Here is a 23,710-nt window from a genome sequence, read left to right as displayed (position 1 = left end):
TAATGAAAGTAATGAAAACATGAAAGTTTTGAGACCAAAATTAACGTATGAATACCAGTATCGCATTTAAGATAGTCCCAAAGCAGATAGGTAAACTCAAAAAGAAACACGAAGAAAAATGTTAAATTGAAACTATGAATTCTGAGATCAGCGTACAGGAAGATTGTTTTCATAATAATAAGTGAAATATTTTGATCAAATTGGTTACTTAGACCCCGTTTACACTGTCCCGGGATAATTTTGTACCGTCACGGTTCGCAAGTGTTTACACTGTCGCTGTTCCAAATTGTTCCGTTTAGTCGTTCGGTTTACACTGTACCGGTACGACGTAAATTCAATGGTCAAACATTGTTTAAAGGAGGCTATATTTCGTCAATCGAGGCAATCAAGGCTTGGACTGGGAGAAAATAAAAAATAAGTACGGAGACAAAACTGTCCAGAATCTTCAAATTCGTCTTCTTTTCTTCGGAATTTTTCTTTATCCTTAAGAGTTGAAAAGCGTTGTCAAAGACGGTGGCAACCATCGTAAATGGCTGCTAGATATTCAGCCCATCGATCGCTGCCACTTGTTTTAACATGGCGATAAGGAATTTGAAAACGTAGATTGAATTTTCAACAGCCATCTTGACAATTTCCTTGTCTAAAAAATCCGCCAAAATCAAAGCCTCGATTACCTGAAGCAGCCATACAAAAGACCTCATTGTGAATCTGCGACAGAATTGTCTCGGATAGGTGTTTACATTGTCCCGTTTAAAAACGGAACCGTGAAGGTATAAAATTCGTTCGCCTTCAAAGCAAGAACAAAACTGTTCCGGATAGCAGAGCAAAATCGTCTCGGTTCCACAGTGCTAGCGTAAACGGAAGGGCAAACCGCGACAGTTTTGTCACGGTTCCAAACTTGCACGGGACAGTGTAAACGGGGTCTTAGTTCTCTAATTTAAACCAGATAATTTTTATTTCTCGTCCAAACTTAGAAACGCAACATTTTACACTTATCTCTTAGGTTTTCTTGTCTTTCCAATTTTCTCCCTCCTTTTCTTCACATGTTTAGGCATTTTGTTCTTTCTTCTTTCCCGGTTTTGTTCTTTCACTATCTTCTTGTGTTCTTTTCTTGACATTTCTTCCTCTGTTTTTATTTCGTTACCACTGCCAATGTCTTCATCATTTGACTCAGCACTTGATGCTTCATCAGACATTTCTTCATCTTCTATCTCTTCCATTTTGCTTTCATCTCCCCTTTCTGTGTCAAGTATGCTGGGATGTTCTTTGGCTCCAGATAGATCTGGTTTCAATCCAGTCACCATAGGGTAATAAACATCCTCTGAAGTGCCATCTTGTGCTTTCATAGCATCCCGCTCAAAATCTATTACTTCATCTAAAGTTCTTGGTATGAATGCATTTTTGAATACTTCTTCATCCACCAAATCTTGTTGAGTGACGTCTTCTACACTGCGATTAACAGCTTTCTCTTGGATTTTCTCCAAGTATTCCTCAATATTCTCATCGTTAACTGTAGGATCTGTGACAAACTCAAATAGCTCTTTCACTGTCATTGTGCTTACATGATGTTTTCTGAAAAAGTCATTGATATTTGTGCAATCTTTACGAAGAAATGTGAGGGCAGCTGGGTGGTCATGCTCAACTGACTGGGAAACATCTATGACGTAAAGCTTGTCAATGACTTGGTTAAAAAGCATGTTGAACTCACTCAAATCTGCATGGACTAATTTGCACTTCCAATACAGATCCCTAATTAGCCGTACACATTGCATATAGAGTTCTCTTGATTTTGATTCAGATATAACACAGTCTTTTAATAAAGGTGCCGGCCAACCATTACAGCCAATGAAATCCATAACAAGGACATGACTTCGCAGTAAATATGGCTCTGGGCAAGGTATTTCATTGTTGAACATTCTAGTAAGGTTTCTCATTTCCTTTTCTGCCCATGTCTTAACCATCTTCCGTGGGTTACTCTTGCAATACCCGTGCCTAAATCTGAACTCTCCTGTAACATACTTATCTCTGTCTTTAAATGTCAATATTGAAGTCTTGTAAATTTTAACAGCTCTGTCTTCACCATTAGGCCCACTAGCGTGATAGACATTGGCTTCTTTCCCTGTACTGATACATCCATTAATACTTTTGATAAAACCTCTGTTCAGTAATTTAAACAAAATCATCTTCGTTCTGGGATCCAGTACTTGTTCAACAGTTGCTCTGTCTGCTTTGTCTTTGGTACGCCTTTCAAATTCTTTCTTTGTACCACCTTTAGCCAAACTACCACCTTCTCTTGGACCAACGAACTCACTGACACTTATTTTATTCAAAAACTTGCCGAATTGTTTCTCCTGCGGTTGCAGAGCTGCTTTTAGCTTATTTTGAGAAGTTCCAACTTTATGAACCACTCCTGTTGTAACATTGCCAGTTTTGAATCCGTAATTGTCCTCCCAGTCATCATACGCATCGTCGCTGTTTTCCTCGTATTCGTCGTCGTTTCCAGACCAATCATCTTCCTGTAAATCAACAAAATACAATGCAACCTAAGTAAACATCACCTCAGCATCATCTCAAATTAGCACACTAATGTACAAAAATTAGCTGTGAGTAGTGGTACAACCGCTATTGATGGTCGACATGTTTTTTTGTGCCCACATATAAAGCTAACCACCACGAGAGCCTACCATCTATAAGGGCAGGTTTTGAAGAATTGACTATTTAGCTTCAACTCTAGAAATTTTCTCCATAACCTCTCGAGTTTTATCAATTTATCAATTCCATTTATATATTGAACAGTGTTATTCTAAAAATGGCTTTGAAAAAAAAAACATTTTGAAACATATTTCAGCTTTTCCACTGATACTCCTTTCAGAGTATAAAACGTCAGAACATAGATCGAGAACCCAAGCTAGGAAAAACCAATGCCTAGTTTGGATCGAAATAGGTAAATAAAAAAGGCCAGCAAATGACTATAAACGTTGGCCTAACAGTGCCACTTGCAAACAGATAACATTATATTACTAATGGAGTCCAAGGGCAAAAACGGGCTCGTTCTGTCTACACCATAGTAGCTTTCTATCTTTTTATATAAAGATTTTATCCTAAAACCTTTTGCTGTTTTGATTTATCAGTTGATTACATCAATCCGAGGAAAGGCCGATTTTCTGGGTTTATTAACCGACATGAATTTGTTTAGCCATGAAAATCAAATGAGATAATCAGCAAGCCGCATCATGCCAAAACTGAGGCTATTAAAGGTTTACTCGCAGTGTACACACTTTGCAAAAAAAGTCAGCTAATTAATCTTTCACCTCACCCAATTACAGTTTATGACTTTGCTGTTTGTAAGTTGTGACCAGTCGTGGACACTTGGTCAAATATTGGGGGGGGGGGGGGGCAAGCCTATTATTTCATAAAATGACTTAATATTTTCCCATTACTGGTTGTGACAGTGCCCCTCCTGTAAGGAATGAATCGCAACCAAAGTGTGGCTTGATTGGTTGATGGCAAAAATTGTGTACATGGCCCTTTGGTCATAGCTTGCAGACACAAATGGCCTTTTTATTGTAGCTGCAAAAAATTTTGCTCCATGTTGAGCATGGCAGATGGGACAAGTGCCTTGCTGGGCACCACTTGTAAGTAAGAGCACTACTTAAAACAGGCCCAGTACTCTGGGAAGGGGGTATGTTGAAAGTTGAAATAGTGTTATATTGCATAACTTTTTCTCCTCATATCATCCTTTAAGGGGAAAGTTGCAGTTCTTTGATGATATTGTAGAATTTCCAAGTAGGATTACTAACACTAAACGTTTTGATGTGCACCCTTACTTAGTAATGACAAATTTGGTAGGACACAGGAGATGTTTGGAAATATTTCAAATATGGTACTAAGACTGTCAATTTGCCAATGCCCCCAATGGATTTTACCCAATATGATAAAAGTATAAGAATTTAGCAATGAAAATTTCACAGTAATAGGACTGCTCTATGGACTCCTACAAATGCTTTCAGAGAAGAATGCAAATTAGAAAAAACTCTTCCATAAAATATTGACTACCTAAACATCTCTAGGACACACATGCATATACCTCTACCCTAATAAAATTACCTACAATTAATTTCTTTTGGAAAGGCATTGTCCAAAATTTCAAGCACCATGAACAGTTTACTAAACATCACTTTGGCCGTAAACAGTTTTCGTTGACCTCTTACACCAAAAGTCTTGATACTGGAATTATTTAATTCAATGAATAAACTGCCAAGAAATTTGAAAAATTTTACAAAATTCTGATACTGTATATATAACTATAACTGGGCTAAAGGCTGAGAGCCTGTCACAGATCTTTGGAGTGACTTCACCATGCACAGCTATTGCACCGCAGAACTCAAATGAGGCTTAAATCATTCTCCGACCACTGTGCGCATTACTGCCTATAACTTTTGATTTAGTTTAGATATCGCAAAATGGTCAAATGTTTCAGATTCTTTATCAAACTACCTATCATTTCATGCCTGCAATTTGATATATTCGAGCAAATCAACAATTAGAAAATTTGTTTGAAGTTAGAATTACAACAATGGGAATTTTGGTCAAGGTATTCCGTGGAACATTTATTGACCTCTAATATCAAAACTTGTTATTTCATCAGAGAAATAAGTTTGTTTCTTCAAGATTTACTCCAAAAAAGTAATTATTGAAATCAATTTTGAGTTTTTGAGACATTTTTTGTATGAAATCATGCACATTGAGTCCCAACGAAGCTTTAGGCCACTGCGCAACCCTTCTTCCTCTGCTTGCACTTCTCTCCAAAGGCAGCTACTTGAAAATATAAACAAGAAATAAACAGTTTATTCCTTGTTGTTTGTCCTGTTTACGGTTTGGAAGTGATTCTCAAGAATTTTGATATCACAATCACGTGTTAAAGTTGAAATTTGAATATTTCAGTAGCTTAGGAGATTTAACCAATGGGACAACATGATAATGTTATAGATCAAATGTTCTTCCAATGTATGCAAAGAATTTCAAATAAATATGTGCTGGCGTTCGGAAGCACGAATGAAGTTTGTAAACAGTAGTCAGGGCCTAAACAGAACGCCGTTGATGAAATTTGCAAAAGCGGCTTAAAAACAAAAAATTATTTTGCAAAATAGGAATTTTATCCTTTTAGATTATTAAGTTAAATAAATACCTTAATACTCAAGCTTTTAGATAAAAATATTTCTAGTCAATATGAAGTTATGATCACAAAATTATCGAGAGATGAAAAATTTGAACATTTTGAAATCTGGCTTCCAGCGACCTTAAATGCATTCAATTTGCCTGCTACTAGGATATGAGTACATTAAAATATTTTCTTAGATTACCTTCTGACGAGGGCCAACTTTCTCCAAAGGGGGCAGCAGCCCCCTTTGCCCAGTCTGCAGAGTAAGGCACTTTTCGACGAGATCTCCGGTGTGCACGAGCAAAAAGCCTGGTGTGACGGTGTGCACCACCAAAAATGTATGGTGTGCTGGTGTGCACCGACTATTTTTCCCTGTTGTGGTTAAAATTTGTGAATTTGCATTTCACCGTAAAAATGCGTGTGAAGTATACTGTTGAAGATAGCGCAAGTTTTTATTTGTATATTTGTCAAGTAAGATTCATGATATCTCAAATTGTTCATACACAACTGTGCTTGTTTTTATCAGCTGACATTTTCTATGAGACCACACCAAGCCACACCCATCTTAGTTGCCACACCCAAAAATACGGGTGTGCAACAGGTTTTGCGCAAAAATATCTCCGGTGTGCACATGCCATACTCTGCAGATTGGCCCTTTGCCCCTCTCTAGCGCCACCACCAGTGGCGGCGCCAGCTATTACAGAGTGGGAGGGTAACGGGCGCGGTCAGTAGGACAACGCCCCTTTTGCCTCGTTTCAGTGATTTGTACGAAGATAATTTTCCTTAGGAAATTTGATCTACTCCTACCCAGCGTTTTTTAATCCATTTTTAGAAGAAATATGTAGACCATATTTTCAGAAAAGTGGGGGGGGGGGAATTACCCATAACACCCCTTGGCGCCGCCACTGGCCACCACTGATTCAAGGGAAGAAGAAATAGGCCCACAACCACACAAAAAAGCTTCATTCAAATCATTGCCAATTTTCAATAATTCAAAAAGTTCTCAGTACTCAGAAAATTACCTCAACAGCAGCCTTTTTTTTCTCTGCATATTTTCCTTTCGTGGGAATTGCTTTTCTGGGCTCATCTCTTACATTAGCTACAATGTCTTCATCTGCATCCATAAAACGTGCTTCGTCGACATCCGCCATGCTTGAAATTTCTTATTCTGTTGCTGCTGTTGCACTAGTTCAAAAAGAGGCCTCTCCCCATGACAACAAATATGCTTCTTGCAGCCTAAACAACAAGTTTTAAAAGTTGTTCCATCCGTTTACATGTTTTCATGGCGAGACCGAAATACTATACGCCGAATGAAGTAAGTGTCCATAACACCTTGAAGGACTTGTGGGTGTCTTTCCTGGGGAAGGTCTATGACTTGACGCCGCTCTGCCAAAAGCATGTCGGTAAGTCTAATGTACAGTCGTCCTTTCGAAAGGGTTTTTATCATATTTTTTTGTAAAATATCCATGACGATTAAGCAACCATGAAACAGCATAAAATTTGAGCTTAGCAGTAGAAGTCTTAGCAAAAATATAAATTTAAAAAAACAACATTTCGTGTGACACCGGCGAAAATTTCAGTGCACATCCACTTTTTTTCAAAATTCTCTGATCCAGGCAATTTTTATCTTCACATTTGGCAAATATGGATCATAGAATTGGAATCTTCATGTTGAAATTAGTCTGTACTGAAAATTTCAAGTTGTTTGAGCCGTCAGACTGCGAATTAACCCATTTTCAAGATTTAGCTTTGCCTATACATTTCAATGGAATTTGTTGTTGTAGTGAATTTTTTTAAAAGAAATATCTTGTTTCAGTTTCAGTTTCATATAATTTTGAAATCCCACTACATACAATCTAAAACGACAAAATCTAAATACAATTAAATATAACATGCTTAACAAATTAATACAAGATAAATACTACACAAGAAATCTAAAAGAAACAATATATGTTATTACATCAAGAAGACAAAAGAATTGTATGTAGGGGAATTTCTTAAGGAGGGGCTCTCTCAGTAGCTAGGCTAATCAAGGAGAGAGCACCCCCTATTTATAATTTTCTAAATCTAAATATTAAAAGCAGAGTAATTTGCGACCAAACGGTCCAAACATGACTTTTTCAGTATAAACTAGTTGAAAGATACAGATTTCAATTCTGAAGTCCATTTTTGAGAAAGATCCATAGATAGCGAGATACAAAATCATGGATGTCAACCTGGAATGGAGAATAAAATGAACGGAGGCTTTAATAATACGAATTATGCAGGGCAGTAAAATTTGGGCAAGCATCTTGGATTGTATCGCAGCCGTTCAATTTTTGAGAATGAATCATAAATTTTTTACAAAAAATTTCTATAGCTTTAACCAATATACAAACCAACATAATATTTGTATTTGTGTTGGTACATCAATAAAATTGACTTTAAAGCTGTCTAAAAAAACTTTCTGAAAACATTTTCTGTAATAAATGTAGTAGAAGTAGTATATGATTATTTAGACTGGATAACACTGTACAACTTAAAAATTGGTATAACTAGTGGTCCAGCATTTAAAAACAAATAAAAAAATATTACAAGCTTTGATAAAATGCTAGATATATTTGTATATATACTGTATATTGCAAAATTTACTTAAAGGAAAACTACACTCACTGTCCTTACTTTAGGAGAAACAATGAGTTATTTCTTTTGATATCTAGCTTGACCATATTTTGTCATAAAGTTAATAAGTTATTTAATCTGACAAGCTTTTTTGCAGGAGATGTTTTGTTGAAGCCAATTGTGGCTGTTGGAGGTTCTGACATTTCTCATTGGTTTGATCCAAAAACAAAAGATGTAAGCGCATTTTCTTATCATTTGACTTTTATTTGCTTCTTTAGCTAATTTAACTTAGTTGTAATAAATCAGAACAATAGCAGTTGCCACAATACAAATTATGGCAATTGTATATCTTGACATGACTCATCAAACAAGTCTAGTTGGTAAAAATGTACTTCTAAATGGCCTTTAACAAGGTGTTTTTCTGGCGATTAAGAATCCCACCCCACAACAATGATTATCTCATTGACTTTCATGAATCTTGAGGGCCATATTTCTGAAAAAGATGTACCCAATATCATCATTCACCCTCTGCTGCCACCTTCCTATGAAAAATGTCAATGTTACAATGTTATCAGTATTTGCCTATATTTAGTGTAGCATTTTTATCACAGATACGAACATGTGTAGATCCAAAGACAAAATGTGTCTTTCCATACACACCTATGGGAAGATTCATTCACATTGCCCCAAGATGTCCAAGAACAGATTGGGCAAATGATTTTGGCCGCCCTTGGTGGAAAGATGATACCTACTGCATTGGACTGTTATCAAGAAAAACTAGAAGAATTCGAATAATAAACACACTAACATCTCAGGAACAAACATTGGAGGTAAAAAGCTTGTTTTCCATTCAATAAAGGGATGCAGTATTTAGAAGATTGGACAGGTAAATGCCCATCCTATCCTCAAATGTATGGAGGGTTAAGCCATTTTAAGCACATTTCTAAATTTTTCATTAAGAAGCCATTAGCTTGAAAACATTCCTCATTACAGTTTTCCATCCTATCTAATGTTTAAAGTTGCAGTTTTTCATACCTTTCTCTGGAAAATTGAACTATCTGCGTAACTGCAGGTTTATCGCATTTCCTCACCGATCTTCAATGTTCCCTACTTATCAAATGCCTTTATTTTGCCTGTCGAATTAATCTTTTGTTAAACTACTTAAAAAGGAAATGGATTTATTACCAGAATTAAAATATAATAGTTTGATTGTTAAAAACACGACGTTTTGAGCATCAATTATTCTGGATGATTCTGGATTGAGCATCATTATATTATCGTTATTCTGGATGAAGTACCACACGCAACGTACATATTTAATTGGATCTTACTTAAAAAGGAAGTTACAACCTCCTTAACATCATAGGCGTAGGCAGTGGCGGCGCCAGCTATTACAGAGTGGGAGGTTTTTTCCTTTTGCCTCGTACCAGTGATTTTTAATCCATTTTTAGAAGAAATATAAAGACCATGTTTTCAGAAAAGTGGGGAGGTAACTACCCCCCTCCCCATACCACCCCTTGGAGCCGCCACTGGGCGTAGGAAAAATATTGCCTGTGGGTTGCAGCTCTGTGGCTAGGAACTGCAGGCCCCCTCCCCCTAATTTGGAATTCAAAATCCAATCAGGCAGTTTTACCTAAATGATGCAATAATATCCGGACAAGGCCCATAATAAGCCCCCTCCCCTAAATGTGTAATATCCGCGATGCACATCCTTATTATCAAACTAGCTTGCTAGCTTACAATCCTTGGTATTGGCTTACATCAAATTTTAGAGCATTCATGCGTAAAAACAAGCTTTAAATAGCGCCAAAAAGAAAACCTTTTCTAGTACCATGCGCTATGTTCCACTTTTTCGCGCTTTTACAATTTTCAGAAGAAGTCGGTTCTTTTCATATCGTCAACTTCGTCTCATTCATTTGTTGCTAGCATTCCTACAAATTATAAACTTTCTGCAAAAATGAATCAGGAAAAAGATAAATAAGTTTCGAACGGATAAATTCCGGCCTGAATCGCTCTAAACCGTTTAGATTCTTGTCTATAAATGCAAAATATGCTTCCTTGTGGTAGCAAACTCACGCAGGGCACCAATGATAAACTTTTTTGAAGAACAGCCCCCTCCCTTTTTTGCTAACTATGGTGATCAATTCTTTATCTCATTCCCACAAAACAGCTCAGCATGTCTCTATTCAGAAACCGTTATGGTGGGTGGACTCAGAGTGGCTTGCACCCTTTTTAGATGTTCCCACAATCTCTATTCTCTAATTACCCCTTTCTAAAGAAGACAACCTTGTTCTCTCCATATTTAGAAGTAGAAAAATATGCATACTTAGATTACTCAAATTTATACTTTATATCTTACAGGTATGCTCAGAGGAAATCATGTCTGAGATTTTAGAAAGGTATTTGGTGTACAATGCCCACGCAGGAAGCTACACGTGGAAATACAACGGTGAGAACCTCGCGATGCACAGAAACCTTGAAGCCAACAATGTTGTAGACGAAAGCGAAGATTTCTATATTTTGGGGATGGATGAAGATCAGTTTCTGCCCGCTTTGCATTTGTACTTTAATGATGACTTAACTGAAAAGTAAAGTTTTTTATCTAAAACTTTTAGTTACTGTCATTTAACATGTACGATATAATTTGTTGATTCTGTATGATAATGTTTCTCCTAGTTCAATTGATTTTTTTTCTGGCTCAGCCATCTCTGTTTTGCTTGTTTTTTTCAAAATGAAAATAGTTACGAACGCATAACTATTTAATTCTATCTTTGCAGTTCTATCTTTAATTCAGTTTTTGCTATTTTTGCTTTCAAGAAAATAAATCTAATGTGATAATGCGCTTAATTTTTCATACTATAAAAAATCTATATGGTACATTGAAATCTTGCAAAAATAATTGCTAGTTTTTATCTTGGATGTCTTACTTAAGTTATTCTTAAGTTGTACTGTATGATATGTTTTCGCTCGTTCGTACTATTTTAAAATTTCCTAAGTCGCACACAGGTAGTTTTTCTATTGCTTACTAAACAAATATAGATTTGATAGCAAAAATTGATGCTGATTATTTTGATAACATACGCAGTTCTTTTTTAAGGTTGTATCTATTGCAGATTTATGGAGTAAGATCAATGCAAATAAACAACTTTCAAATCATGTTATGCAATTAAGGGCGCCAACAATGTTAGAATTTTTCCCGTAGCACAATATATATTATGTTCCTCGTAGAATTCGTGGATTGTTGCTGCTGGAGGCAATTCTTGCTTCGTTTTTCGTATCGTAGAGAAATCACAACAGGACCTTGTTCTTTATTCAGCATGCAAAGAGCCGATGATACTATTATCTATTTTGCGTCCAATTCTGTTTCGGAGGTTAATGCTGCTATTGATGTTGATTTAGCTGCGTTGAAATTATGGCTACAAGGAAACAAATTATCTCTAAATGTTGCAAAAACCGCAGGCATGATTATTAGAGGCCGAGTTAAATTGATAAAATTAGGTTTAGCTGACTTAGTAAAACCAAAATTTAAAACTGAGAACGATGAAATTATAATGGGTGAAAACACCAAGTTCCTTGGAGTTCAAGTAGATTAGCAATTAAAATAGTCGTCCCAACTAACCTAAACGATAAATAAGATTTCAAAGGGTATTTCCATAATACGGTACTCTAAAAGATTTGTGCCTGCATCCACTGTTGAACTGATGTGTAACAGCTCTGTAGTGCCCTACCTTAGATAATGCTGCCTTGTTTGGGGTAATGTTGGTGAAACCTCTCTCGACAAACTTTAAATTACATAACCATGCAGCCAGAACAGTTACAGGATGACGATATGATCAATCAGCCTTGCCAATCATTCGTGCTCTTGGATGGCCCACAGTCAGGGAGTTACTTGATCTTGAAACTCTCAAGATGGTTTTCAAATCCCTGAATGGCGAGGTACCGTCCTATATGAGTGACATGTTTACTAGGGTTAGCGAAACAACCTTCTGCGTATTGTGGAATTCTAATATTAACTTAAGAACTCCATATTGAAGGACATCAGATGGTCAGAGATGTTTCTCATTCAGAGGAGCGAGTCTCTGGAACGGGTTGAGCACTACAGCAAAAAGTCAACCAACCCTAAGGAAATTTAAGAAAGATCTAATAAATTTCAGCACTGTATGAGTCACAATAGTATTTTTTAAATATTAATTTTTGCTTTAATCTTGTTTCTTTTAATCTTATTCTATTATACTGTATTTATAATATTAATTTCTACTTAGAAGCTTTTTAAATGCATGGCCCCCTGTTAATCAGTTTTTCTCTAACTGAGAGGCTACCATGCCTGAAAAATTGAAAATGAAATGAAATATGAAATAAAATGAAATGAAGCTGTAGAAGAGACTTTTCCGATAATTTGAAAGGAGATGGCGAACCAGATTTGTATCTCTGTAATGCATCGTCTGAAGCATATTCATGTAATACTAATTACCATTTTAGTTTACATATGCTTTTAAAAGCTGGACGGTCCGGGCCCCTATCTGGTCCGGTCCGGATTAATACTAGATACATTTTTGCACATGCTTTAAAAAGGTAGAAGGTCCCAGGGGCGTCGAGAGGGGGTTAGGAAGGACAAAAGGTCCGGGGCCCGTGCTCCAATGGGGCCCGTAATAATGTAATAAGATCGAGTACAGGTTTATCGCAGAGAAATGTTCAAATGTCCTTGATTCATGTAAAGTGCTTTTGCACATTCTTGTAGAAACTTTTAAAAAACATTTTCAATATTTGTTACTAAAAAGGGCATTTTCCTAGTTTTTCGGGAGACTGAGGGGGCTTACTGGATCTCAACGGCCCTGGAGAGTCTGGACCCCCTTTCTCCCCAGCCAAGACTTCAGTGCATCCATATTCGCAGAATTTCAGTTGACAAGACCTTCGCTGTGTAATACTGGTGCCCTATCTGGCTTCCATGTCATCAATTGTGATTGAATGCTATAGCATGCTTTCTTTAAATGGCTTTGAATTGGCTTTGAAATGCGGCCTATCCATAAACATACCAACATTAGACTACCATGAATAGCAATAACTTCATTCCTTATTCATAACTTATCCACATGTTGCAAAAATGATTACGTGATGAAAACACGTATTCTTGAACAACAACATTTACTGAACTACCATGGATGTTTATAAATGTATCATCATATTTATTAATACCCTAAATGATGGCCCCCGATTCCCTACTAAGAGCTAAGTGCCCCTTTGTTGAAACTGGGTTTATTGAAATTAAGAGATAAGGAGTCATTTCTGTTTACTGCTAGTTTTTAAAGTCTTGTGTATGTTTCAAAACACTTGTTTCTTTAATCTTTATATAATTTTCCAATTCTTAAGAATGTTAGAAAAACATTGCGCTGCCTCAGCTTGCATATTTAAAACATTTAGATGTTATTTAAGAAAATGCAAGTATTGAAATAATTATTTTTGTTAAAGTGCTTGGATTTTGTAATAGCAAAATTTTTCCTAATTTGTCCTGAAACTATATTGGAATTGAAGGAATAAAAAAGTTTACGAAAACATTCGGGACAAAAATTACTCTAGATTACACTCTTTTGGAAAGAACGTATTATCTGCTTATAAAGATGCAAGGATGCATGATGTAGCATGTTTAGATGCAAGGGACGCTGGAAGAGCCTGGATGCAAGTGATACAAATCATAGGTTTGCACCTTCTTTCGATTCTTTTAAGCTTTTTCAGAACAACAAGAACATTGGATTGAAAAGACACATTAATCAATAAGCCGTAGCCATATCAATTTCCTTGATAATTTCGAAGGCCAATGTCAAAGAAACTGCCATCCAAAAGTACCTTCGACCTCATCTGTCCCTCCTATGAATGGCCAAGGTAGGCGCTTGCCCAACTTGCCCCTCTTCGCATCCCTTGTCTGGCAGCCCTGTTAGATGCTTTTTAGTGTAAGTAGGTCTGAGGGATGTTTATAAAAGCGATTCAATTAAGTTGTTGTTGTTTTGTATAGCAACTTTCTGTCAGGTTTGTGTAATATTCGTGCACTCTTATGGTTGTTTTTCAGCTTGCCATGAAACGCAAAATTTATTTCATACAGACTCTGGCTCTGTATGTTATATCATTTGGTCTTTTCGACAAGGAACATAGCTTGCGTGGTGCTACCTACTGGCATCTACGTGAACAGAATGGAGTGATGCAAGTTGTCCCCGGAGAAGCGAAGAGGGAGCTTTTCGAATCTGATCCATTTTTTAGCCTGCTCATAAAAGCAAATCCTCCTAAAATCCAGTACAGTTTGTTGAATCAGTCTAAGAATTATCATGTTGCAGTGGCTGGCGTTCGGTATGTTTCATTATTTGAATATTATTTGTAATTTTCTCATTGTGGTCAGTAAATTTCACCGGCAAAGCAACCTTTTCTACTAGGCCCCTAGATATCTCGAATTACCCTCAATACACCTTGATTAATTACATAAACACTGCTCTTTCTTACACTATTTGTTTGCCAGTGTAATCCCTGATAAGAGATACATATATTTATTTCGAATTGAAGAGCTGTTTTGGGTTTCAAGCCCAGCAGGTACAATCAACGTTAGCTCAATTCCTTAACTCGTGAACAAATTTTCGATAGTTGTAACACATATGCTAATTTTAATGCTAATTTTATGAGCAAACTGAGTTGATTAGCATTGAAAGGTAATGGTCAGTAGCCAAATAATTTTCTCTCTCTCAAAGAAATTTGTTCTATTGCCCCAAGTTATTGTATGTTATATTTCTCCACAACGACCTGGTATACATAACGACCCGAGTGTCAACATTCTCAGATTATTCCCCTTCCAAATACTAACTTTTTTGTAATTTTCTAAAAAATACACTTTTTTAATTTAAAATCCTTTATCCTGGTGGTATTTTTTTTAAATTGTTGGTAAATTGCATTGAATTTGAAATTGGTGTTGCACCTTGCCCAGACTGGTCTTCTTTTAGCTGAGAAGATAAAAGGTAAAATGACCAGTAGCTGAAGAAAATTGAGCAAAGCTGTCCAAGCACATACCAAAATCTTAGACATGGCAATCTTTTTAACAGAAGCTCTTACTCTACTAAACTGAGTCTTAGACCAATATATCAAATGTATTTTCACCATATGATGTTCTTGCATTCAAACTTTTTTTTATATGCTGAAGACTGATAATACTAAACAGGCTTATACATAGCTATAAATCAAATCAAGAGACATTTTATTCAATTTAAGAATTCAACTAATGTTTGATGATTTGACATTTATAAGGTAGACACATATACAGGCCTTTTCATAAGAAATAACCCTCGAGAGTGGCATATTGCTTGCGTGATTTCTCTTGCATGAGCGATCGCTCTGATAGTGATAGCAATGATCTTATGAGGTACCCTTTTGTTTGAGGTAACATAACATCAAATGAAGACAAACTGTTATGATGACCTCTAATGCATTCCAAGAAAGTATAAATACCCGCTACAAATGTGCTCCATTTATAAACTTTATTTATATCATGAAGGTCATATAGACATTATTGCTGGATGATCACAAAATGTTGTTAAGAATCTGCCGTAGATTCTGTGCACAATTTTTGTTTATCCGGCTATTTTCCACCATTTAAACTTCTGACTTCTGATAACGAGAAAAAACAAAGAATACAAGGTCTTTTCAAAAGCCTTTGCTTCAAATTCTGTGTACAATTTTGCGGGAAACGTTTGTTATCCACAAATTTCAAAATTATTGTTCTGGCATTCCCCACACATAAAAAATACTTTACAGTCTGGCTGCCCAGAAAATGTCCTAAGTGCTATCATAGTACTAGTACTGAAAGTATTCCTAAACATTTGCTTTTTTGGTGATTTTCAAATGCATTTTTTGTTGAGATGTGGTTAAGTCAGTTTACTTATATTTTCTGTGTTTATACCCGCTTCATATTGTCTATGTCACTTGCTTAGGTCATGACTAGGATTGTGTCTATTGATGAGATATTTATTCCTCATAATTTACCATTTTGTGCGAGCAATGAAACACTTGGTTGGGTTTGCGAGTGCTGAAGCTATCGCGAGTGATGGCTCGCTTCAAACGAAATGTCTGAAATATGATAGTGATTACATTCTAACTGTTAATGTGAACAATTTTTTGATGGTACAAAATTTCAAAAAGCAAATATTTTACAATATAACTGTAAATAGAAAAAAAATATGGTTATTGATAACAATGATGAAAAATAATTTTTTTTTTGATAACTTGATAGTTAAACACAACAATTGAAGGAAATATTTCTACCAAATCCTCAATTTTGATGATTTGAAATTTACAGAATAAACTCATCTGATCAAGATGCAACAGCTGTTGGCTCATACAATCCTGGTGTTCATTGCGGCCCTCCAGTCTATGAAACACCATTTGATTATCTCCCTGGAATTTCAAAGAGGAAGCAGCATCCACTTTATCCTGAACCTGAGGTTGCACTAATTTTCAAGCAAAATGAATTTGATGAGCCTAATTTAGTTGATATTGAATCAGGATTGAAGGAAGCTATGATACAGGTATGAGTTTTGTTTTCTTGTTTCAAACTTTGTTTCATTTTTAGCAAATACAACAAGGATATAGGCAGTCCTTTTCGTGAGCAAAATTACACGTGTGTGGCAAATCGCACATGTAAACAGATTTGCGCGTGCGATGGCACTTGTAAGAAAATTTGAAGTACAAACCTGATAAAATTGGTAAAAGGAGCAAGAAGGGAAAAGCCACTCGAATACGTGCAAGAGCAAAACTCAATTAATCAATACATAACAGATTTTGTTGCCCTTAGCAGCCATCTTTTAAAAGTCGTCGTCACTCTCCAAAGTTACAAGAGCAAGTAAAAATTGTTTCCAACAGCTACTTGCTTTCAGGGCCTAATTACGTTTTGACAGGAAATCAGTTATTACACTTAACATGCTAATGGCGACTTAGCTTAAAGACGAGACGCTAAGTTGAATGGAGCACTCAGTCAAAAGCCAAACATCACTTCCGAAAATTGGAAAAATCATATTGTGGTCAAAAGTGCGAATCAAGTAACAAGGGAAAGGATAAACAATCATGAGACCATGGGAAATTGATGTTTAAGGGCCTCTCCAGCAAAAAAAATTTTTTTTATGACTTAAAAGTTAGCATCTGGTGCGTGTATTATGACAAAGTCATTGTTTTTGCAAAATTCCAATTAGTTTAGAAGTTGTAAGGCTTTAAAGTTGCACCTTTCCGAGAAAAAAAACGACAAAAGCCGAATCAGTTTGGTGACATTCTGACGTCACAATGTGCGGCTCTCGTTCGCCATGAATTTCGTATATCTTCCACTGAAGCGTGAAGGACTCATGGTCACGCATTGATCACTGCATCCAGTTCCAGTTCCTGTTCCAGCTCTTCCCTCGCGTATAATTAATCGAAATTGTCACTTCAGTTGTTCTTCAGAAACGATGAACAACTAAAGGCTTCAGAATTGGTGTCTGAAATGCTCAAACTGAAAGCTGGTGGAACAGAACTGAGAGTACCATCACTTGCAGTGTTCAATTTGCGAATCGCCGTCGTTCGATTCGGTTTGAGGCGAGACTATCCGAAATACACTGTGACGTCAAAATTGCGTCACAGTGTCACCAAACCAACAATTTTTGTCGGTTAATTCAATTCAATTATCGAAATGCAAGAGCTTATATCTCAAAAACTGTAAAAAAATATCGAAAAACAAATAACGAATTCGTGATCAGCAGGCTCAACTTCTTTATAAAAATTGCCAATAAAATGCAAGTGCAAAATTTGGCTGGAGAGGCCCTTTAACAGAAAACTGCAAAAACACCTGTTTGCGCGTGTGGTCAAAAGCACGCGCAATTTAACTTGCGCGTGTGCAGGCGTGTGCGGGTGCGATCGCACGCGCTAAACGAAAAGGACTGTATAGGTATTGGCTTTCAAGCTTTGTTTTGTTTGTTTCTGCCACAGTTTAGTCTCATTGTCTCATCATAACATCTTATCATAACCATAATGAATATGGACACATTTAAAGATAACATATTTAAGGTACTGGCTAGCATGTATGTAGACTTTACAGATAGGAGAAACTGTAAAGTCTGTAGTTATTTCTTGTATCCATTAGTCATAGCTTTTTTAGGGAATAGTCTTTATTTTACAATCTTTTATCTTTGGCACAATGGCTTCAAATTGAACCTTCAGATAATGGTAACTTGTCTTGCATGATCAAACTGATTCAATGATTAGCATGCAAAGATATCCCAAAAGGCATACAATAAATAAGTTATGATTCATTCCCTAAAACGGTGGAAAGATATCTAATTGGCTCTAAAAACAAAAAGTTTTGAATAATGCAATAGTGTCAAAATATAAGTGGTTACAAAAAAAATCTGCACCGCATACAGACTTCTAGAATCAGACTATAAGACTTCTTTTAAAAAGGGCAGTATCAGGTAGGAAATATGTGCTAGATTAAGCCTCTCCAGTAAATAATCTATTTGCAGAGATGTAAATTGTTGTTACAACCTTGTAGGATACAAAACATTTCAAACTGACAATAAGCCAATAGTAATTCTAATTTACATATCCTAAACATGACATGGTTCTCTGATTTCTTTTCTAAATTGAGAGATTTATCTGTCATATTATCAAATCTGATGTACTTCAATTTTCCTTAGATTTTGTCAGAGTATTTATGTGCCTGTCTATATGTTGTTTTTATGTATTCTTTATTAAGCCACTTTATCAGGTATCAAATGTGATACTGGATTCTTAAAGATAAAATTGCATACTGGCCATTGCCTAGATTTTTTTAGGATTTTTTTCATGTCAACAACCAAATGAAAAATGGAAACAATGTTAGTTTATCACATTGGGTTACAGAACTCATTCCATTCTACACTTTACATTTGCAAAGTACTGAACTATTGGCCACAGAATGACAGCATTGCTTCCAAATATTTTTAGCTGACCAAAATTCAAATAGCTATTATAGCAATAGCAATTTGAATAAGTGTTTTAAGATGACTGTTTGGATGGAAAATAATAGAAATTTTTTTCAAGGTATAGTCATGAAAATGAAAAGTAAGAAAATAAGCTTGTTTTTTTTTATTTTCAAGCCATGCCATGTCAACCATTTTTTTTATTTTCAAGCCATGTCAACCATTGTGAAAACACAAAAGCAAGCAATAATGATAGGAGTACATTCAAAATATTAGCAATAAAAAATGTTTTTCTCTGCACAAGCCTGTAAGATTTCATTATGACCAACTCAGAGATACTCACTTCCTGCTTGAGTGCCCAAAACTGATAATTTTTTTCTGTCTGATAACCTGCCGCAAAAGTTTTTTATTAAATTTAGCAAGTCGTACAATGTTTTGATTTTTTATATTTCAGGGTGAAAACAAAGTTGTGTTGTTTAACCAAGTTGGCAATTTTTTGCGAATCAAAGGTGATACATACCACTCCATTGAATGCTTTAGAAGTGCCTTGGCCATAGCACCAAACAATGCTGATGTTTTGCTTAATCTTGCTCGTGTTTTGCACAACCTTAAATATCTAGATGATGCAATTACACTGACTCAGAGGTCTTTGGACTTACAACCAGCTGATCACAATTCGTGGCTGCAACATTTCACAATGGGTGAAATCTTGAAAAGCCGTGGTGATATTGAAGAAGCAAAGGTGCATTTTCGTAATGCGCTAGATTTAAATCCATCCTTCATACCAGCAGAACTCCACCTTCGTGATCTTGGCTATGTTCATGGAACACTTAATACAAACATGTACTCTTTGCTTTTAATTTTTCTACTTCTATCATCAATTTTCCCGTTTGTTTATTTCACAGTAGTTGGTGATGATGATTCTTCGAAGCCTAAAAGGCGAATCAAATCCTGACTGCATGTTTAGCTGCACTTAAGTTATTATGTAGTGCTTGTATATCTCCATTTTTATCACTTGTATTTTTGCATTAAGCCAGTCATTTATTTACAAACTGAAACTGGACAGTACAGACACTGTAAAATAATGAGAACATTCATTCTGCCATTCTTCAGTTAACAGAATTAGTCCCAGCTGATTTCTTGTGATTTTATATATGCAAGATCTCTATTGAGCTTGTCAATATTGATAATGCTGGCAAACTTCTTGAAATATTTGAGACTATTCAAAGTAATGCAAATCACAAATATCTCTCATATAGAAACACAAAGTTCCCTGTTCAAATATTTGCAACAATCCTTTAAGATTCCTGTTTTAACTGATAACGTTAATTTAGCACATTGTTTGTCTGTGTTTCCAAGATTTTAATTACTATTGCTGTTGATATATTGCAAGTTTTTTAGCTATTTATGTCTATTTGGCTTTTTTCAACTCTTTTTATGTGGTGACATGTGCTGGTGCCCATGCCCTTTGCTTTGCTTGTTGGCTTTTTAGCTATCAATTCCATGTCAAGCTTTTTTTCATCGTAAATAAGAAAGCTTTGTTCAACAGTGTTAAAACTACCTTTCTCCTTGTTATGACTTGGTTTTAAGCCTTTGTCACAGTAAAAATAGTATTGCATTTTAAAGCATTGTTGATGGATTTTATGGAAAACATATTGAGTCTTGATTGCTTGATAACTTTGTTTGAAAATGAAGGAGGAACGGCTATCACACCTTCTTGTTTTTTCCAGAGGGTTCACAAGTTACACAAGTAGAGTTTTCATCATATAAATCAGCAAAATAATGCAATTTCGCACTCTCAATGTTGTAAGGCAGTGTACTTTATTAAGAGCTGGTGTTTCGAATAACGATACAACAACAAAAATACTCAGATTAAACTTGCAATGACAACCCTTTTAAAGTCCATTAAATTAGAATGCGGTCAAGGTAATGAAAATAACAGTTGTTTCTTAATTCTTTTAGAATATATTCCAAATTTACAACATAAGTGGCACGTAATCTACAGCTGTATTCACGATCTCCAAGCTCATCAAATCTCTTAGGGACGAGAATGTAATTGCTATAATTAGTTGTGTACAAAATTCTTGGCATGCATTTTTCAACTTTCAGAGTAGAACTATAAAGCAAAAATATTCTGGATTTGAACCAAGATTTGTATCTCCGCAACTTGGTTTGACTTCATACTGGCTGATATTGGAAATGTCGCGATACTTGGCGCTATTTGTCACATAAATATGACAATTATTCAGGGGTCTTGTCACCTTAAAGTAGGAATCATCTACAAAAAATGAAACCCACTCACTCATCGATAGTTTGTTATGTGGAGTAGCGGAGATTTTTAAAAGAAGGCAGAGATAGAGGAACTTTTCATGTAGCCAGTATTCTACCTGGAGTTCTGATATATGCCATTGTGGATATCTTGTTTGTAAGTACAATACTTTTGCAATATATTTGCAAGAAAAACTTTTCAATCATAGCTCTTGTAAGAACTTTTTTATTAAAATTCTAAAAAGCTGGATTTCAAGAAATAATACAAGCAGGAAAGCTTTAACACCAAATTTGAAAGGGAATGGCAGTCATTAAAGTAAGAGTGAGAAATTTTCCACAAGACAGAATTTTTGCCTTGTAGTTGGGGAAAAGGTTACACCAAGTAGGAGTGCAAACCAGTTGTACTCGTGGAAGAGGTGGCAGCCAAAAACTCTCTCTTTCAAACCGTTTTGCCTCGAATTTCTATGCTTATTTGTATGACATCAAACTAAAAGGTAAATATTAGAAAGAATTTTACAACATGGTATCGAGTTTTGTATGCGTGACATCCGCAAAACCTGAAGCCTCTCAACAAGTTTTAGGCAAGGAAGACCAACTTTAAAAGAAAATGAGACAAGGCAAAGAAACCCCACCTCTGAAACAGTTTAGACGCCCCAACTACAATACCACAGTGCTTTCCAGAGTACTGAATGTAAATTACGAGTGACCACAGCGTCAACTTGTGCGTGCTGTACCGACTCACAGCAATAGCCGTACAATTGCTTAATTATTAATCTCAGTTTTCTGCAAATCATCATGGTAAACAGTACTTTAATACAGCATACCTGTCGCTTTCATCAGATTATCATTATAATATTAAGTCCTGTAGAAAGCTGGTCTTTATGATGAAGTCTATCTCAGTTCTTTCAATACGGAAGCGCGATAATACATGTATTGCTGTGTCCCCCTTTTTATGGCATATTCAGATCTTCACCAATATTTTGATTTTTTTATTCAAAATGTTTTAATTTTAGACGTGTAGAAAAATACTCTAGAATCTCCATGCAGAAAATAAAACAAACCAACCAATTTTGAGTCTAGTTTTGGCCCGTAAACACTAAATTGTGTTTCCTTTTTTGCTCTTGCTAAGATCGCCGTCAATTCTAACAGAAAATTAACTGGCGTCTTCCTTTTATACATACTTTGAGACTTCTGCAGTAAGCAAGGATTTACCTATTTGGAGACATCCCCAAAACTCTTCTTCTTTATAAGCATTCTTTTTCATTTTTAACGCTAATTCTTGATTTTCAACATTGTCATATTTACTTCCTTCCTTCTTCCTTGATCTTTTCTCACTACCATTTTCCTTCGACTCACCTTACTCTTCTTCCTCCTCTTCTCAAAGCCCTTCTTCTTTACAAGCATTTTTTCTCTCTTCTTTATACACTTATTCATTTTTCAGCTTATTTCCTTTGCTACATTTTCCCATCATCCTTCCACCCTTATGCTTCCTCTCCACCATTTTCCTTCAGCTCATCTTTTTCCTCATTTTTCACTTTTCTCACAACTCTTTCTCTTCAGCAGCATTTTATTCTTTTCGTTATGCTTCCCTTTTCTCTTACTTTTTCTAAATTCAACTTGCATATCTTCCTATTCTTCTGCTTTTCTTTTTTTAAGCTTTCTCTTTTCTCGCCCTCTTTTTACTATACGACCGCGTTATTTCATTTATCGTCTTTTCTCTTCAGTTGGCTCTAACTCCTTCTTTCCTTCCTATAAACAAATATTTCATGTTGCATATATTTTTCTTTCTCTCTTGATTCTTCTCCTAACCCTTCTTATCTTCCCTCTATTTTATTTTAATACTATGTTTACATCTTCATTTCAATTTTTTCTCTGTTAATCTTCTCGATTTACATTTTCGTTCTTCTCCCTATCCAGCCTTCTTTTATTCTTCTACATAACCTTTTCTCATCTTCGCATATCCTTATTATATTTCTACCTCTTTTACTTTCTCTTTTTACTGTCTCTTTTTCCTTTCACCTTTTTCTTTCGCTTTGTTCTTCTTATATCTTGATAGGCATAGCAACGAAATCAATGACGTCTTCGTTTTAAGCTTATATACTTCTTCTTTTATTCTTCCCTTTGCATTTGCTTTTTCTTTTCTTTATCTTTTTCTGTTACTCCCCTTTATTCTTTTCAACTTTTCTTATCATCCTAGTTTTCCAAAGAATCTTTTAACATTATGCTCCAGTTTGGCATTATACTTTCTATGCTTTCTATGCTGCTATAATTTTTCCCTTTCAACGCTGTATCATACGTCATCGTCCTTTCACCGATCACCACTATACAAAATGAAGACTTCAAACAGTTCATCATTCATTGCTATATTAATATTCTTAGACGATCAGATGTGTTAGGGTTCTTAGTTTGGATCTTGCCGGAATATTTTTGCTTCAGAGAGATAGAACTACTCAAATGAAGCCTGATAGCGATAAATCTTGCCTTATAAGGGGGGGGGGGGGGCTACAGCTTCCCAGCCCCCATGTCTTCTATGCCCATGCCTGGCATAACTGAAACATCCAATTCAATCCAGAAATTTACAGTGACCACGTGAAAAATGATTGACAGGAGCATAAAAGATTGCGAAATCGGCCATGGAAGATTAAGAAGCAATGTTGTGGCAAGAAAAGTAGTGTATTTAATCATAGCAACATACGACTAAAAAAAGTTGAAAAAACGAGATTTTGCG

At 35.8% G+C, this 23,710-nt stretch overlaps 3 protein-coding genes across 3 annotated transcripts; 2 read left to right on the top strand and 1 right to left on the bottom strand.

Moving 5' to 3' along the window:
* Positions 1 to 115: 115 nt before the first annotated feature.
* Positions 116 to 6,339, bottom strand: LOC135688078 (serine/threonine-protein kinase RIO1). Its single transcript, XM_065204784.2, has 2 exons — positions 6,184 to 6,339; positions 116 to 2,516 (listed from the first exon to the last, which is right to left on the bottom strand). Exons 1-2 carry the CDS (start codon positions 6,310 to 6,312, stop codon positions 993 to 995), a joined length of 1,653 nt encoding a protein of 550 aa, XP_065060856.2. The 5' UTR covers positions 6,313 to 6,339; the 3' UTR covers positions 116 to 992.
* A 28-nt stretch (positions 6,340 to 6,367) lies between these two features.
* On the top strand, positions 6,368 to 10,443 carry LOC148957964 (cytochrome b5 domain-containing protein 1-like). The gene is made up of 4 exons (XM_089114099.1): positions 6,368 to 6,564; positions 7,920 to 7,996; positions 8,374 to 8,592; positions 10,124 to 10,443. Exons 1-4 carry the CDS (start codon positions 6,444 to 6,446, stop codon positions 10,352 to 10,354), a joined length of 648 nt encoding a protein of 215 aa, XP_088970225.1. The 5' UTR covers positions 6,368 to 6,443; the 3' UTR covers positions 10,355 to 10,443.
* Positions 10,444 to 13,746: 3,303 nt separating this feature from the next.
* LOC148957963 (uncharacterized) lies at positions 13,747 to 19,850 on the top strand. The gene is made up of 3 exons (XM_089114085.1): positions 13,747 to 14,098; positions 16,089 to 16,317; positions 19,169 to 19,850. The coding sequence occupies exons 1-3, from the start codon at positions 13,809 to 13,811 to the stop codon at positions 19,667 to 19,669; spliced, it is 1,020 nt and encodes a 339-aa protein (XP_088970211.1). The 5' UTR covers positions 13,747 to 13,808; the 3' UTR covers positions 19,670 to 19,850.
* Positions 19,851 to 23,710: the final 3,860 nt, after the last annotated feature.

This window comes from Rhopilema esculentum, chromosome 19 (assembly GCF_057945365.1).
Source record: "Rhopilema esculentum isolate cy_ngs chromosome 19, ASM5794536v1, whole genome shotgun sequence".
Taxonomy (NCBI): domain Eukaryota; kingdom Metazoa; phylum Cnidaria; class Scyphozoa; order Rhizostomeae; family Rhizostomatidae; genus Rhopilema; species Rhopilema esculentum.
The sequence above is the reverse complement of the archived record's forward strand: the minus strand, read 5'-3'. Positions and strand labels throughout refer to the sequence as shown.

What these genes read in the sequence shown, in the direction of transcription:
- LOC135688078 (XM_065204784.2), bottom strand. Translation starts at nt 6,312, where the DNA reads ATGGCGGATGTCGACGAAGCACGTTTTATGGATGCAGATGAAGACATT. An exon ending in AAAAAAAGGCTGCTGTTGAG is followed by an intron (nt 2,517 to 6,183) that starts GTAATTTTCTGA and finishes GTTGATTTACAG; the next exon opens with GAAGATGATTGGTCTGGAAA.
- LOC148957964 (XM_089114099.1), top strand. Translation starts at nt 6,444, where the DNA reads ATGGCGAGACCGAAATACTATACGCCGAATGAAGTAAGTGTCCATAAC. An exon ending in GCTCTGCCAAAAGCATGTCG is followed by an intron (nt 6,565 to 7,919) that starts GTAAGTCTAATG and finishes GCTTTTTTGCAG; the next exon opens with GAGATGTTTTGTTGAAGCCA. An exon ending in TTGATCCAAAAACAAAAGAT is followed by an intron (nt 7,997 to 8,373) that starts GTAAGCGCATTT and finishes TTTTTATCACAG; the next exon opens with ATACGAACATGTGTAGATCC.
- LOC148957963 (XM_089114085.1), top strand. Translation starts at nt 13,809, where the DNA reads ATGGTTGTTTTTCAGCTTGCCATGAAACGCAAAATTTATTTCATACAG. An exon ending in GTTGCAGTGGCTGGCGTTCG is followed by an intron (nt 14,099 to 16,088) that starts GTATGTTTCATT and finishes TGAAATTTACAG; the next exon opens with AATAAACTCATCTGATCAAG. An exon ending in TGAAGGAAGCTATGATACAG is followed by an intron (nt 16,318 to 19,168) that starts GTATGAGTTTTG and finishes TTTATATTTCAG; the next exon opens with GGTGAAAACAAAGTTGTGTT.